Raw genomic sequence first — 13981 nt, 5'->3', positions numbered from 1 at the left:
AGGTAAGAGAGATTTGTCCTGACTGTGGACCAGGCAGGAAAACTCTAACTACAGGAAAATATTAAATGGTATTTCTTCTACGGTTTTTGAACATTAGGAGACCTATTTCCCCCTCTTTCTGGAGCTCTTTTTGGCCATGTCAATTCACCCTTCTAGGTTGGCTTGAGTTTATTTTAGTGAAGACTGGAAGAAAAATAAATGGTGAATTCACTACTAATTCTGATTTGCTTCAATTCTGGTGTTCTTCATGAAGTTACCTGTCCATGTTTTCTTTTCAGAATGTTTAAATGGCTTCTCTATGCATCTGCTCAGGTGTGTTTTGGGCTGGGAGTGGATCTTGCTTTGTTGCTCAGGCTAGCCTTGAAATCCCTAATTCAATTCTCCTCATCTCAGCTTCTGGAGTAGCTGGGATTATAGGTGTGTGCCACCACACCTGGAGAGAATTAGTTAAATGGATTAATCTGTGCTAATTGGAACCAGAACATCTGGGTTGAATAAGCTAGATTGCAAATATAAATATGTATAGCTAGCTAATGGAGTCTTTGGTGTGTATATTTGTGAATAGTCAGGTGAGTCTTTTGTGCTTTTCCTGAGGCAACTACTTTATGTAATGATTAATCTTCTGGTTGTCTATTGCTGTAGAAGAAAACTCTCTTCAAATAGTACGGTCAATTCATTTTATTATCTCAGTTTCAGGCATTGCCTAGGCTCACCTAGGGGATTCTTGCTTGCAGTTTCTTCTATATTTATGGAGGAGTAAGGAAAGATCTGGGCCAAAATCAAGATGAGGAGATTCCGTGGTGTAAAGAAGGCACTAAGCAGTCTTGGCTAAATTCCTCACCTAAAGGAAGTGTGTGTGTGTGTGTGTGTGTGTGTGTGTGTGTGTGTGTGTGTGTGTGTTCTGAACAGATTTCCTATCTTCTTCAGTGAATATTCTTAACTGCAAACTCCTCTGGGAGAGAGAGCATGGACAGTTGGTAGGGATATAAGATTCAGTAAATGTGAATAGAGTACTCAATATCAGGCAGTAACTGATTATGTTAAGCTTTCTTTTCTTCCTTCAGTAGAGAAACAAGGTGTTTTGAAAATTTTAGTTATTAGGATTTGTTCCAAGAGGTTTTATCTCTGAAGACTTTGTCATAATTCTGAGTTGGGCTTGATCCTAAAGTTCAACCTAAAGACTTCCCTGTTTTCTGAGTTAACAGGAAGACATTAACAGGGTCGTCAGGATAAATGGCCTCTTCCACCCACCTTAGGGCAGACCATCTGCTGCTCTTCTACTCAGAATGGCAAGAGTTTTTAGTTCTTTCTAATTCAACCCTCTTTCCCCCAAGGAATTAGTTGAAGTCTAGATGATGGAGGTATTTATTTTATCGATTTCACAGGTTGCCCTTACCCACCCTTACATTGAGACAGACTAGAACATAGTTCATTTGAATGATGCCTGGAAGACTCTGGGGAGTCAAGAGACTCTGGATACAGTCCAAAAGGTGACAAAAAGAGGTGTGTGTGTGTGTGTGTGTGTGTGTGTGTGTGTGTGTGTGTGTGTGTCTGTGTGTGTGTCTGTGTGTGTAGGAACGGTAATGTGGTTTTGTAACTCCTGGGAGGCCCCAATTTACTGGACTCAGGCCACACACCCATGTGACATCAAACTCTTAACCATGGCGCTAGGGATAGGACTGGAGATCTTGCAGAGAGTCAATCTGAGCTGATGTTCCTTGCCCAGGAGCAAATGACCTCTGCAGTCCCATTTAGGTAGGGTGGCGGCTACTACCCAGAAATTGTCTAGCCAACCCCAGACAGTCTGACCAGGTACTCCTGGACAGGATGATCAGTGTGGCGCCCCGGAAGAGCTGGCCGCCTGCTTGGCGGAGGAGGATAGAGCCCGCCCCACTTGGTCAGCGGAGTGGCCATGCTCTAGGCGGAGCGGGGTGGGGAGAAAGAGGGGGAAAGAACAGGTGCGCGGGCAGGGGGCGGTGCTTGGGGATCCTGCGCACTGCGTGCGCCCCTCCCCCGCAGCTTGGTGCAGCCCAGGCGGGGCGCTAGCGGCGGGAGGTGGAGCTGCTGCTGTAGCCACCAGGGTAGGTCGGCACCGCGGGAAGCTGCAGACGACCGCGCGCGGGCTGTTGCTGGTCCCCGCGTGGAAGAGGCGTGGGAGGCCCCAGCGTCATGGAGCCTAGTGACCCGGCGCAGCCGGGTCCAGGGAGGGCTGTTTGGGCGCTGTCGCCGCGGCTGCTGCTGCTGCCACTGTTGCCGGTGCTGCTGGGTCGGGGGCTGCGGGCTGGGGCCGCGGCCTCCTCTTCTGGGGCGGCGGCTGAGGACAGTAGCGCCATGGAGGAGCTCGCCACTGAGAAGGAGGCGGAGGAGAGCCACCGACAGGATAGCGTCAGCCTGCTCACCTTCATCCTGCTGCTCACCCTCACTATCCTCACCATCTGGCTCTTCAAGCACCGCCGGGTGCGATTCCTGCACGAGACCGGGCTGGCCATGATCTATGGTGAGTTTCCTGCCTCTGCCCCGGCCCACATCCCTTGGGCGGCCCGCTGTGCTCCTCCTGGTGCTGCACACTGCTCTCGCTTCACTTCCCAATGAGTTTCTTCTTTTGCGTTTCCCGCTGAGACGCTGTGGGTTTCCAAGGTCAACTGTCAGTATTTTTCTGGCTTTTTGCTATGGTTAAAAAGCATTTTGTCCCGTTTCAACGCTTCTTTACCAGGAACCAAGATGAAAGACATCGAGAGGTGGCCCCTTGGTCCCTCTGCTTGATTATGTCTCTGTTGTGCCCCTCTCCATCAATATCCACTCCCCTTTCCACCCCATGTTAGATCTGCTAGAAAGTACAGGAGCAGGAGGTGAGTGATTTCCCAGGGACCTGTCCCACCCCAGGGGACAGGCCACAGAAGGGAGAGAAAGAGGTCTGAATATGTCTTGACCTGGGCTGCTCATCATAGTCATCCCAGGTAGGTGTCTACTTTCTGAGGTCTGTGTTCTTTTTTATCTCTTGTCAATAATGTCCGAGGACGAATGAAAGATGAGTGTGGTCTAGGACCCAGAGTGGTGACACCACCATGTCAGGCCTAACTATTGAGAAAGGTATCCTTAATGTCTCATTGGGAAGTTACACCTATTTCCTTGCTTTCTGCAAGCCAAGGGTAGCTCTTGTATCCCTAAAATGGTAATATGTAGCAACTTTGAAGACACATTTCTGAGTGTGTAGAGGGAAAAGTGATTTTAATTCTGGAGTCAGTCCCCTTTTGTTAAGGATGGGCTGATATCACTATCCTTTCTGGATTTAATAGTACACAGCATGTTACACAGACAGGGTTATGACATGGATAATAACAACCACAATCTGAGTCATCCTTTTTTCTCTGTGTGTGTCTCCTGCCATTTTCCCCTCACCCTTACCCCATTCACTCCAAACTAGAGCCAAGCATATTGATTCAGGGGTGTGAAAGCCCACAACCAGCATCCTCCAATGAAATAAAAGAGCTGCTTCAGGACTGTTTCCCAAGCCAGAGCATTATTCTTCATCACAGTATACTCCACTCAATTTCCATCCAGGGATCCCTGACAGAGAATGGAAAGCAGGCAGCTTAATCTTTAATGTGTAAATTACCCTTGGTCCTGGGCCTTTATGTCTCATGGTTCTTGATTAGTTATTAATAGCCAGGGCTTATGACCACCAAACCCTTTCAGACAAATTATATAAGGGACTAGTTGGAAGTAGTGGACTACATAGATCTTGAAACCATAAAATCAAAAACCTAGGTGGTTATTGGAAATCACAGGTCTCAGGACAGACTTTGGCCTCCATACTTGCTTAAGGAGCCTCTGTGGTTTGTGTTAGTTGGTGACAAATGAGTGACATAAGGAAAGCAGGTAAACTGAGATGTTTCCTGAGCAGATAGTGAATGAGGAATTGAAGTATGCTGCCATCTTAGATGATTGTCTCAGAGCCATGTTGGAAATGAAGACTGCCTTTGTATGTTTATACAAAGCTATGAGCATTATTTGTCTTATAGGTTTCAGAATCAACTCCTTAAAGAACAGTGTGAAATAGAAAGTATGTTTGGCAGGCTCATAAATGCATGTTTAAAGACATAGAAAATAAATGGGGATAAAAATATGTGTTTTGAGGGTAATTCTATGTTCATAGAATTCAGTAATTTTTCTTTTTCTTTTGTTTTGTTCCAGACAGGGTCTTGCATAGTAGCTTAGGCTGTCCTGAAACTCACTGTGTAGCCTTGGTTGGCCTTGAATTTAGGACAGTCCTCTTGCCTCAGCCTCCTGAGTACTAGGGTTACATTTCTGAGCTACCATACCCAGCTTCATTCATCTTTATCTTAAGGTTTAAAAACAACAGTAGGATTTCCTTTCACTGAAATATACTTTAAAAATTCACCTCAGTGTTTCAGTCATTGGGATCATATGCCAATGTGCTGTTTCATTTTGTGAATAGTCATGCTATAAATCTCATAATATACCTGTATAATTTTGTTCTATGTATTTGGGTTTTCTTGTTGCTTTTAAATATATTGAGAAATTTAGTTTGTCAATGTGTGATTTCCTGGGTTATGTCAAATATTAATGTTGATGTGGGTTGTTTGTAGTTGCGAGAAAACATTTCTTTCCAAGATATTTAACTTCTGTTTCAATTCTCAACCCAAATCTGAATTCTAATGTTATTTGATTACTAAATTTTCCATTATATACTTAAGATTATTAGAGTGAGTAGAGTCTCTTGCCTAGGAGACTAACCTCTGCACATGCACATTAGTGTGCACACTTGAACACACCTGTGCACACACATGCATCCACCCACAGACAAAGAAATCAGATTTTATTTCTCAATATCAATAGAGGAAGTGAGTAGTTGTCCTCTTGTCTCTGAGTAATAAAGGGCAGGAAGGCTTAGGGGGAAACACTTGTTGAGTATCTGCTCTGTTCTGGGTATGCATATTAATTTCAGGAAGCTATAATTTAACTTCAAAATTTTTTATGAATAAATCTTTTTTATAAATGAAAATGTTCAATTTTGAAACCCAAATCCCTTAACGTTTTTAAAAATCTCTTTCCTGTCATCTATTTTATTGGCATATATTCATTGTACATACTACTGATTTTCATAAGAACATTTGACACAAGTATTTAATATACTTTGACAGTGTTTTTCTCATACCTTGCTATCCATTTTTTTCTCTTCCTGCTATTTCCCTTTGTTCCCCTTGAATAGTGGTTCTCAACCTTTCTAATGCTGCCACCTTTTAATACAGTTCCTCATGCTATGGTGACTCCCAACCATAAAATTATTTTTTTTTGCTACTTAATAACTGTAATTTTGCTACTGTTATAAACTGTAATATATTTTTGGACATAGAGGTTTGCCAAAGGGGTCACAACCTCATAGGTTGAGAACCACTGTTCTGGACATTCAAGCTTCTATTTTCATGTCATACATATATGCATGATTTTATGTTATATCTCTGAAGTCTGGGATTTACAAATGAGAGAAAATATGCAATATTTGTCTTTTTGAGTCTGACTTTATTTACTTATTGTGATAATCTGCAGCTACACACATTTTTCTGCAAATCACATAATTTCATTCTTCATGAATGAGTAAAATTCCATTGTGTATGTATACCACATTTTCTTTATCTATTTCTCTGATGACAGACACCTAAGTTGGTTCTATAGTTTGGCTATTGTGAGTCCTGCTGCAGTAAGCATGGATGTGCAAGGACCTCTGGGATGTCTTGTCTTGGAATCCTTTGAGTAAATACCTAGGAGTCTTCCACCTTTTTCTATTGAACTGATATTTAATCTGAGATGAGTATCTTTAGTTTTAAACACATAAGCTAGTACAATTATAAATATCTATAGAAGTATATGTAACAGGCTAGTCATTGGTTTCTTTAGGAGACAGAACCTTGTTAGCTGTGACATTTGAGTGGAAGGGAGATGACATCATGTACTTTTTTGTGCATTTTGGTTTTTGAACTGTAGAAGTGTAATTACCTAGTAGCATGTCTTATGCCTTCTTTGATGTGTGTGCTTCTTATATCACTCAATGTAACACCCACTTCTCCCTATTTATATCATAGTATGTTATCCCATTGTCCCCAGGGAGAAGTTATTACATTAGGAATTTGCACAAATAAAACTTGTAGTAGTCAGTATTTGCTTCGCTACAAAGGACCTAAAGGCAATAAGAGACACATTGTGAATGTTTAGCATTTGTAGTAAAAGACAAGTACTAAAGGATAGTTATAAGCATTCTTCCCTGACAAGAGGCAAAGACAGCTACAAGGCACAGTGTACCCAGACCTGACTTTCCAGGGAGTTTGAAAGCAGCCCCCAGACCTTGATATGCCAGCTATAGACATCTGGGTGAAGCATTAGCATGACACCAGTCTAACCAGTTTCATTAGGCTAGGGAGCTAGCTCCCAGTTGGCTCTGTAGGTGATTAAGCACCATCCTGAAGTTACTGAGCCCTGCATGTATGCATAGTCGAAATAGCAAATTTTTGAGGCAGGGGAAGGTAGCATAAATAGACTGTCAGTTAATTGTGGTTCTCTCATTTTTACAGTAGTTATACTTCCTCCATAGTGTTTTTGTGACAACTGATGTGTATCTAAAATAATATCACTATAGTACACTAGTCTACCATCTGCTTTTTAATTCTCCCTTTTTCATGTCTGCCAGCTTTCTGAAGACTTATTGGTCAGCCATTGCAAGTTTTTTTAGGTTGTGGGTTCCTTGCTGCTGCTCTGTTGATGACTGGACCTGGATTGCTAAGTACAGCCTGAGAGTGGACCTTACAGACAAATTATGAAAGGGCTAAAATATGATGTAGTAATTAAACTTACATTTGGGCATCTGTGTTGGTGAGACTAATTGTTCAGATACCAGAGAGAAACGACTTAAGGGAGGGAGGATTGGTTTCATCTCGTGGTTTCAGACTGTCACAGTGTGGAGGGCTTTGTGGAGCATAGGGGTTTCCATTATGTTGTCCAGGAAACAGAGAGTGTGCCTGCTGCATGGGCTAGTTCCCCATCCCCTGTTTTTTTTTTTTTTAATCTAATGTACATCCCCATCCATGGATTAGTGTTGCCTACTTTCAGGGAAAGTCTCATTCTTAGATTATCCTCTCTGGAAGCACCTTCACAGATACATTCAAAGGTACACTTCAGTATTCTAGGTGCTTCTCAGTCCAGTCATATGATTATTGGTCATTGTTACCCCTTCTGCACAATTTTACCAGTTGAGACACAACACACAAATACATCTCTTTCACTCATAACATTGCACCACAGGCCCCTAAAGGCTCACAACTATCTCATATTGCAAATAGATTTAGTCCATCTCCAGAATCCCCCAGTTAGTTCCAGCACTGCTTAAGAGTTCAGGTCCAAAATTTATTCTGAATAATGAAATCAACTTTTAGCTGTGAGCCCCCGTAGAATAATGGCACAGAGGAGATTGCCTATTCTAAAAGGGAGGATGGAGAAATAGAAAAGAAGGATCAGACAAGAGCAAGACTGAAACCCTACAAGGAAAAATGAAGTCCTGTAGCTTTATGTCTAGCATCTGTGGCATGTGGTGATGTGACATGAGGTCTGAGGGATTGGCAGCTCCACCCCTATAGCCTTGCTGGTTGTAGTCCACATGGGTTTTCTCTTGGGCTGGCTCTATTTCCTGCTTCCAGCCTTCCTTGGTATCTCCAATATTCTGGGCTCTGCATTACATCTTTGAATTAATTTTCCCAGTTTCATACATTGCCCTCTTGGGGGCTGCCTGCTGTACATTACCCAGCTTCTCAGGTATTCTTTTGAAGTCTGAGAGGAAGTTTCAATGTCTCTGAAATGGCATGCAAAACTAGAATCACTTGAATAACACTAAATCCTGCCACCTTTGAGACTCTAAATTTGTGGGTGTATGGTTATTTCCGAAGATATCCTCTGTACTTTTTTCTTATTGTCCTGTTACAAAATACTTGGCTTCTTTTAAAAGACTTTTTTGTTTTGCTTTTAAAGACAGGGTTTCCTCTGTGTAGCCTTGTCCTGGAACTAGCTCTGTAGACCAGGATGGCCTCAAACTCACAGAGATCTCCCTGTCTCTGCCTTCAGAGTGCTGGGATTAAAGATGTGTGCCACCACTGCTTGTCTTGAAAGACTTTTAAAAATAGGTTTTTAAAAAGATTTTTTAAGTATATTTGTGCGGTGCAATGTTATGAGTGAAAGAGATGTATTTGTGTGTTGTGTCTCAACTGGTAAAGTTGTGTGGAAGGGGTAATAATGATCAATAATCATATGACTGGACTGAGAAGCACCTAGAATACTGAAGTGTACCTTTGAATGTATCTGTGAAGGTGCTTCCAGAGAGGATAATCAAAGAATGAGACTTTCCCTGAAAGTAGCACCATGCACCACCACAGCCAGCTGAGAAAGGATTAATTTTGTGTGTGTGTGTGTGTGTCTGTGTGTGTGTGTGTGTACAGGTGCTAGAGGAGGCTAAAAGAGTGTGTCAGATTCAATGAAGCTGGAATTATGGCAGTTGTGAGCCACCTGACATAGGTGCTGGGAACTAAACTCAGGTCCTCTGGAAGTGCTCTTAACTACAGAGCAATCTCTTCAGCTCCTACTTTTAAATTATTTTAATATATTCAGACATCATTCCTTCCCAGGCTCTATATTTTTTCATGGATTTTTTCAGGGTTTTGTAAGGTTTTCAGACCTTTCTGGTCTTCATTTTTCTTCCAGTTCTCACTGTAAATCTGACCAAGAGCTTCCAGCAGCATTCATACTACAGCCTGAATGCTGCTAACGCTTGGAAATTTCTTCCTGCAGATTAATGTTTTGTTGTCTTTAAAGATAGTTTTCCAAGTCTCAGGACATGTATAAAAATATAGATAAGTTATTTGCCAGAATGTAACATGAATGTCTTCTGATCCAATTACTAGTAGAATCTTTGTTTCTACCCAAAACTTTGTGGCATTCTGTATCTATCCTGTTCTTCTGAGCTCCCACTGGACTCAGCCTCAATCTCTGTTTACAGGGCATCTTAGTCCACAGCTTCAGATGTTTTCATATTTCTCTCCCAAACCCATTCCAAAGGTTTCAGAACCATATTACCAGGTAGTCATGGCAACAGCCCTACTTCTAGTACCACATTTCTGTTAGTGAGACTTCCTTATTTTCTTATTGCTGATTTTGAGATAGATAGCTTAGAGGGGGAAATTTTTTTTTTTTGGTTTGTTTTTCGAGACAGTGTTTCCTTGTGTAATGCTGGCCATCCTGGAAATTGCTTTGTACACTAGGCTGACCTGGAACTCACAGAAATCCACCTGCCTTTGCCTCCTGAGTGCTGGGATTGAAGCCGTGCACCACCACGGCCAGCTGAGAAGGATTAATTTTGGACCATGGTTTCAGAAATTTTAGTTTATCATGGTAGGGAGGACATAGCCTAGTCATATCATATAAAACAGCTTACATTATTGTGGCAGGGTTGGGGGAGACACTGCACTTGTGGGATTTTTCCTTTTTCCTCTTTTTAAAAATATTTTAATTTATTTATTTTGTGTGTGTATGGATGTTTTGTCTGCATGTATATCTGTTTGCCACATGGTGTGCCTGGTGCTTGTGGAGGTCAGGAGAGGGTATCAGATCCCCTGGATCTGGAGTTATAGGTGCTTGTGTGCTGCCATGTGGGTACTGGGAATTGAATGTTGGTTCTCTTCATGAGCAGCCAGTGCTCTTAACCACTGAACCATCTCTTCAGCACCCCCTTTTCCTCTTTTATTCCATCTGGATCTCTAGCCTATGTGGTTGTGCTGCCCACGTTCAGTGTAGATCTTCGTCCCTTTTGGAAATGCATTCATAGACACAATCAGGGGTGCTCTACCAATACCCTAGGTGCTTGTCAGTCCATTCAGGCTCACAATCAAGATTAATTATCTGAATCTGTGAACAAACATGGCACACTTACCCCCCAGTTAATCAGGTATTCTCTTTAACAGAGCCTCTCACCTTGGCCCAAGTTTAGCGTAGTCTCACTTTGGTAACATATGTCCCTGGATTCAATTTCTGGTCTGCTACTTATAAAGCTATATGACTTTGGGTAAATTCTCTGAACCTTAGTTTCCTCTTTTGGGAAATGGAGATAAAATTGCTGACCTCATAGGGCTGAAGTATTCTAAAAGGTTAAGATACAGTGTCTGATACTTAACAATTTGGTAAATAGTAGTTTCCATTCTCACTTAAGAGTTTGTGATTTCCTTGGCAAGCTTTGGCTCTTGAAGTTTGGTTGTTCAAAAGAAGACATAAAATTTTAAGATCATGAAGGCACAGTTAATGGTGAGGAGAATTGCATATTATTATATTTTCTGGTGTGTTATTTGCTAATACATAGAAAAAAGTTGCAATGTGCCTATGCTTCTCTTTTATCTAGCAGTTCACTTCTTGCTCTTTATCTTCCAGAAATTTGTGTTAATATATTACATGGAATATTTGCTGCAGCAGAAGAAAAAAGAAATACCAAGAATGGAATAGTTAAATGTTGCTGCATTTCAATTAAAGAATACTATATAGCCAGTGGGAAAAAAGGTGTTTTGGGATATTCTTCTAAGGCAGCTGTTGATATAGTAGTGTTGTGGGAGAAGATAAGGTATAGAATATTATAGGTAACATTGTCTTGTTCTCCAAATAATTATATGAGGTATACACTTAAACACTATGTATAATGTGTTTATGGTTTTTTTTGAAAACATATAATTTTGGTTGTGAGCCTAGCTTTTAATGGCTGAGCCATCTCTCCAGCCTGAAAACACATATATGATAACTTAAATGTAACCTTTTACCAGGCCTGGTAGTGCCTAGTTGCAGATATTTAGGAGGCCAATGTAAGGGAATTTTAAGTTTCAAGGACTGCCTAGGCTACAGAGTGAATTCAAGACCAGACTGGGCAGCTTAATAAGACTATGTCTCAGAATACAAAAGTTAAAAGAGCTAGAGATATAGCTCAGTGGTGTAGGCCCTGTTCACCATTTGCAAGAATCTTGGTCAAACCATAGTACCACAGAAAGTTAGCCTTTTAGAAATGAGTTATCATTAGAAAATTGCTATTTTGTAGCTCCCAGTGATAACTGATTTAGATAGTGATTTTCAGTAAATTCTAGTCATAGGTAAAAGTCAGTTGTGTATCCACTGCAGAGCCTACTCATCTTCAAAGCATAGTTTCAAGCTCATGGTCACTTAGACAGTTTATCTCAGAGGGCCATAGAACAAAAGGACATGAATGTGGGAGAGGGACTTGGAAGTTAGAGGGTGTGGTATTAGGGACAGGAGAAAGATGAAAGAGGGTGAAGGGTGATGGTAATCAGAATGCATTATATATACCGATGTGTGTGTATGAAATGGTCAAAGAACAAATTTTATAAATGACAACAATTAGTAAAGTAAAAATTAAAAAAACTCCTCCTCCAAAAAGAAAAATGACAAAAATAAATTCTTTGATACATCTATATTCTTAAGAATAGTAAGTTATAGAGAGTTGACTGTACAGATTAATTAGTTGCCTGGCATCTCCTCTGCCTTGGAGTTGTGTGTGAATTGAGCAACACTTTGACAAGATGGGATATTCAGTCCTAATATTTCTTTTGAATTCTTGAGAGCATTTGGAGTTTCATGACATGTGTAGGAGCTGGGGTGATTGGATAGGTGCAAATCTCTAGTGAAGAGCAGGAAAATATGTCAGGGAGAAAGTGAATTTGTTTCCATACTTAATGAGTTAAAGCTACCTTCTGAGTAACTACATCTGGAGTTTATTTCTTAATGGAGTGAAGATAATATAAATGAATTAAGGTCTTGTGCCCATAAAAACATAAAATCTATAGCTTTAGTAAAATCACTGATATATTAACATAGTAATTTATTGTGTCCTTGATTTCTTTCATTCTTTTTTTTTTTTTATACTCAGTGCTAGTGAAGTCATGGTTATTAGAGGAGAATCCACAACCACTAATTGCTTTTAGAATGAAATTATTTCAACATGAGATTCTAGCTCTAGATCAGTGGTTCTCAGCCTTCCTCATGCTATGGCCCTTTAATACAGTTCCTCATGTTGTGGTGACCTTCAACCATAAAATTATTTTTATTGCTATTTCATAACTGTAATTTTGCTATGAATCTTAATGTAAGTGTTTTTAGAGAGAGAGGTTTGCCAAAGGGGGTTGCGATCCACAGGTTGAGAACCACTGCTCTAGGTGATACTATGTAGATAATTTTCATTTTAAAAATACATTTTATTTAGTAAAGAATTATGTGATTTCAAAAAATTAATCTGAGTCTAATCCAGGATCAGACTTCTTTCAGTTTACAAGAAATAAAGGGGCTAGAGAAGTTACAACATGGTATGAGAAAATCAGACAAATTGAGAATGTAAGCCATCTTTACATTCTGATCTCTTTAAAAAGTCACTGTTAAGGGAAACAGACAGGGTAGGGGGCTCTACATTAAGGAGGACCAAAGAAGGCTAGGTACCTATATCACAGGAAACTTGGTTAGCTCCTGGTCCATTAAAATGAATTGTAAAGGTTTGTTTTGAGAGCAGTTAGTGTTTTGTGAATGTGAATTTTTATAGATGATGTAATATGAGAAAATTATCATTTTTCTTAGGATAATTGGAACAATATGGGAGAATATACTTGTTCTATCAAGATATAGGCTAAATTGTTTAGAGGCAAAGTGAACTGGGTCCTAATACGTTCAACTTTTATAAAAGTTCAGTCAAAAACCAAACATATGTATGTATGTATAGATACAAAAAACCAAAACCAAATATGCAATATACTGGCAATTGTTAATGTAGGTGGAGGTGAAATGGTGTTCATTATATTATTGCTTAAAATTTTCTGTATGTTTTGAATTTTCAAAAAGTAAAATTTCTTGAGAAAGTGTTTGGGATGTCACTCAGATGGTAGAATGCTTGCCTAGCTGCATGGAACTCTTGATTTGATTCCCAACACTATGTAAACTAGATGTGTACATGTCTGTAACCCCAGAATTCATGAAGTCCAGGCAGGAGAAGCAGTTCGAGCAACACAGGGAGTTCAGGCTGGCCTGGGCTACATGACTTGGTCTCAAAAAATTTGAGAAAGAGTAGCCATCCTGTTAACCTGTTAGCTGTTAACCTCCCTGAAAACTAGACGCTGTACATGTGGTGCCTGTAATTCTAGTCAAGCTTTTTGATACTAACTGATATTAGTTAACAGGAGATGTTATCCCTGAGTCAAGAATCAGTAAGTTTTTAAAGTTTCACTTTCTATTTGATTTTAAATTCATGTGTCTTAAAAAAAAAATTGCCTGTGCTCTGCCAGGGTGATAGTGTATAGTTGTAATTTCAGCACTTGGAAGATGGAGACAGGGGAATGAGTTGAACAGCTACAAGCAAGTTAGAGGCCAGCTTGTACTATATGAGCCCCTATCTCAAAAACTAACAACTAACCAAACAACCAAAAACCAACAAAAAATGGGGCTGGAAAGATGGCTTAATTGGTAGTGTCTGCCACGTAAGCATGAAGACTTGAGTTTGGATCCTCAGCACCCACTTAAAAACCAGGCGTGGAGATAAGTGTCTGCAACCCTAGTATTGGGGTTGGAGTGAGACGGGCACATGTCCAGAGCTTACTGGCCAGCCAGTTTAGCCCAATTGTTGAACTCTGGGCTTGGCGAGAGACCTCTTAAAACTAGGGTGGAAAACAGTAGAGGAAGACAGCTGGCGTGAACCTCTGGTATCCATGTACATGCACATACACAAACACATTTGCACATACACAAAGATAAAAAGCATATTAAAATACAAAACAATGAAAAATTGCCTGTGTTCTTCTTGCATAAGTGTCTTCCCCATGTAATTCTCTTTTCCTTTCTCCAGTTGTCAGCTGGAGGGGGACGATTCCATGGCCCTAAAGAGTGGGAAAGG

At 40.5% G+C, this 13981-nt stretch overlaps 1 protein-coding gene across 6 annotated transcripts in view; it reads left to right on the top strand.

The window, feature by feature from the left end:
• Nucleotides 1-1996: 1996 nt before the first annotated feature.
• Slc9a7 (solute carrier family 9 member A7) overlaps nt 1997-13981 on the top strand; it is a 204564-nt gene continuing 192579 nt past the window's right edge. For 4 of the 6 annotated variants that reach the window (XM_036175266.1, XM_036175265.1, XM_036175268.1 and 1 more), the window contains exon 1: nt 1999-2497. In XM_036175266.1, the coding sequence (XP_036031159.1) occupies nt 2170-2497 (328 nt within the window). In that variant the 5' untranslated portion in view covers nt 1999-2169. Of the gene's footprint in view, nt 2498-13981 lie in introns of all 6 variants that reach the window. The other 2 variants (XM_036175269.1, XM_036175267.1) reach the window with 2 other exon arrangements.

The sequence above is a fragment of the Onychomys torridus genome, chromosome X (assembly GCF_903995425.1).
Source record: "Onychomys torridus chromosome X, mOncTor1.1, whole genome shotgun sequence".
In the NCBI taxonomy this organism is placed as follows: domain Eukaryota; kingdom Metazoa; phylum Chordata; class Mammalia; order Rodentia; family Cricetidae; genus Onychomys; species Onychomys torridus.
This window is presented reverse-complemented; position numbering and strand designations above follow the sequence as displayed.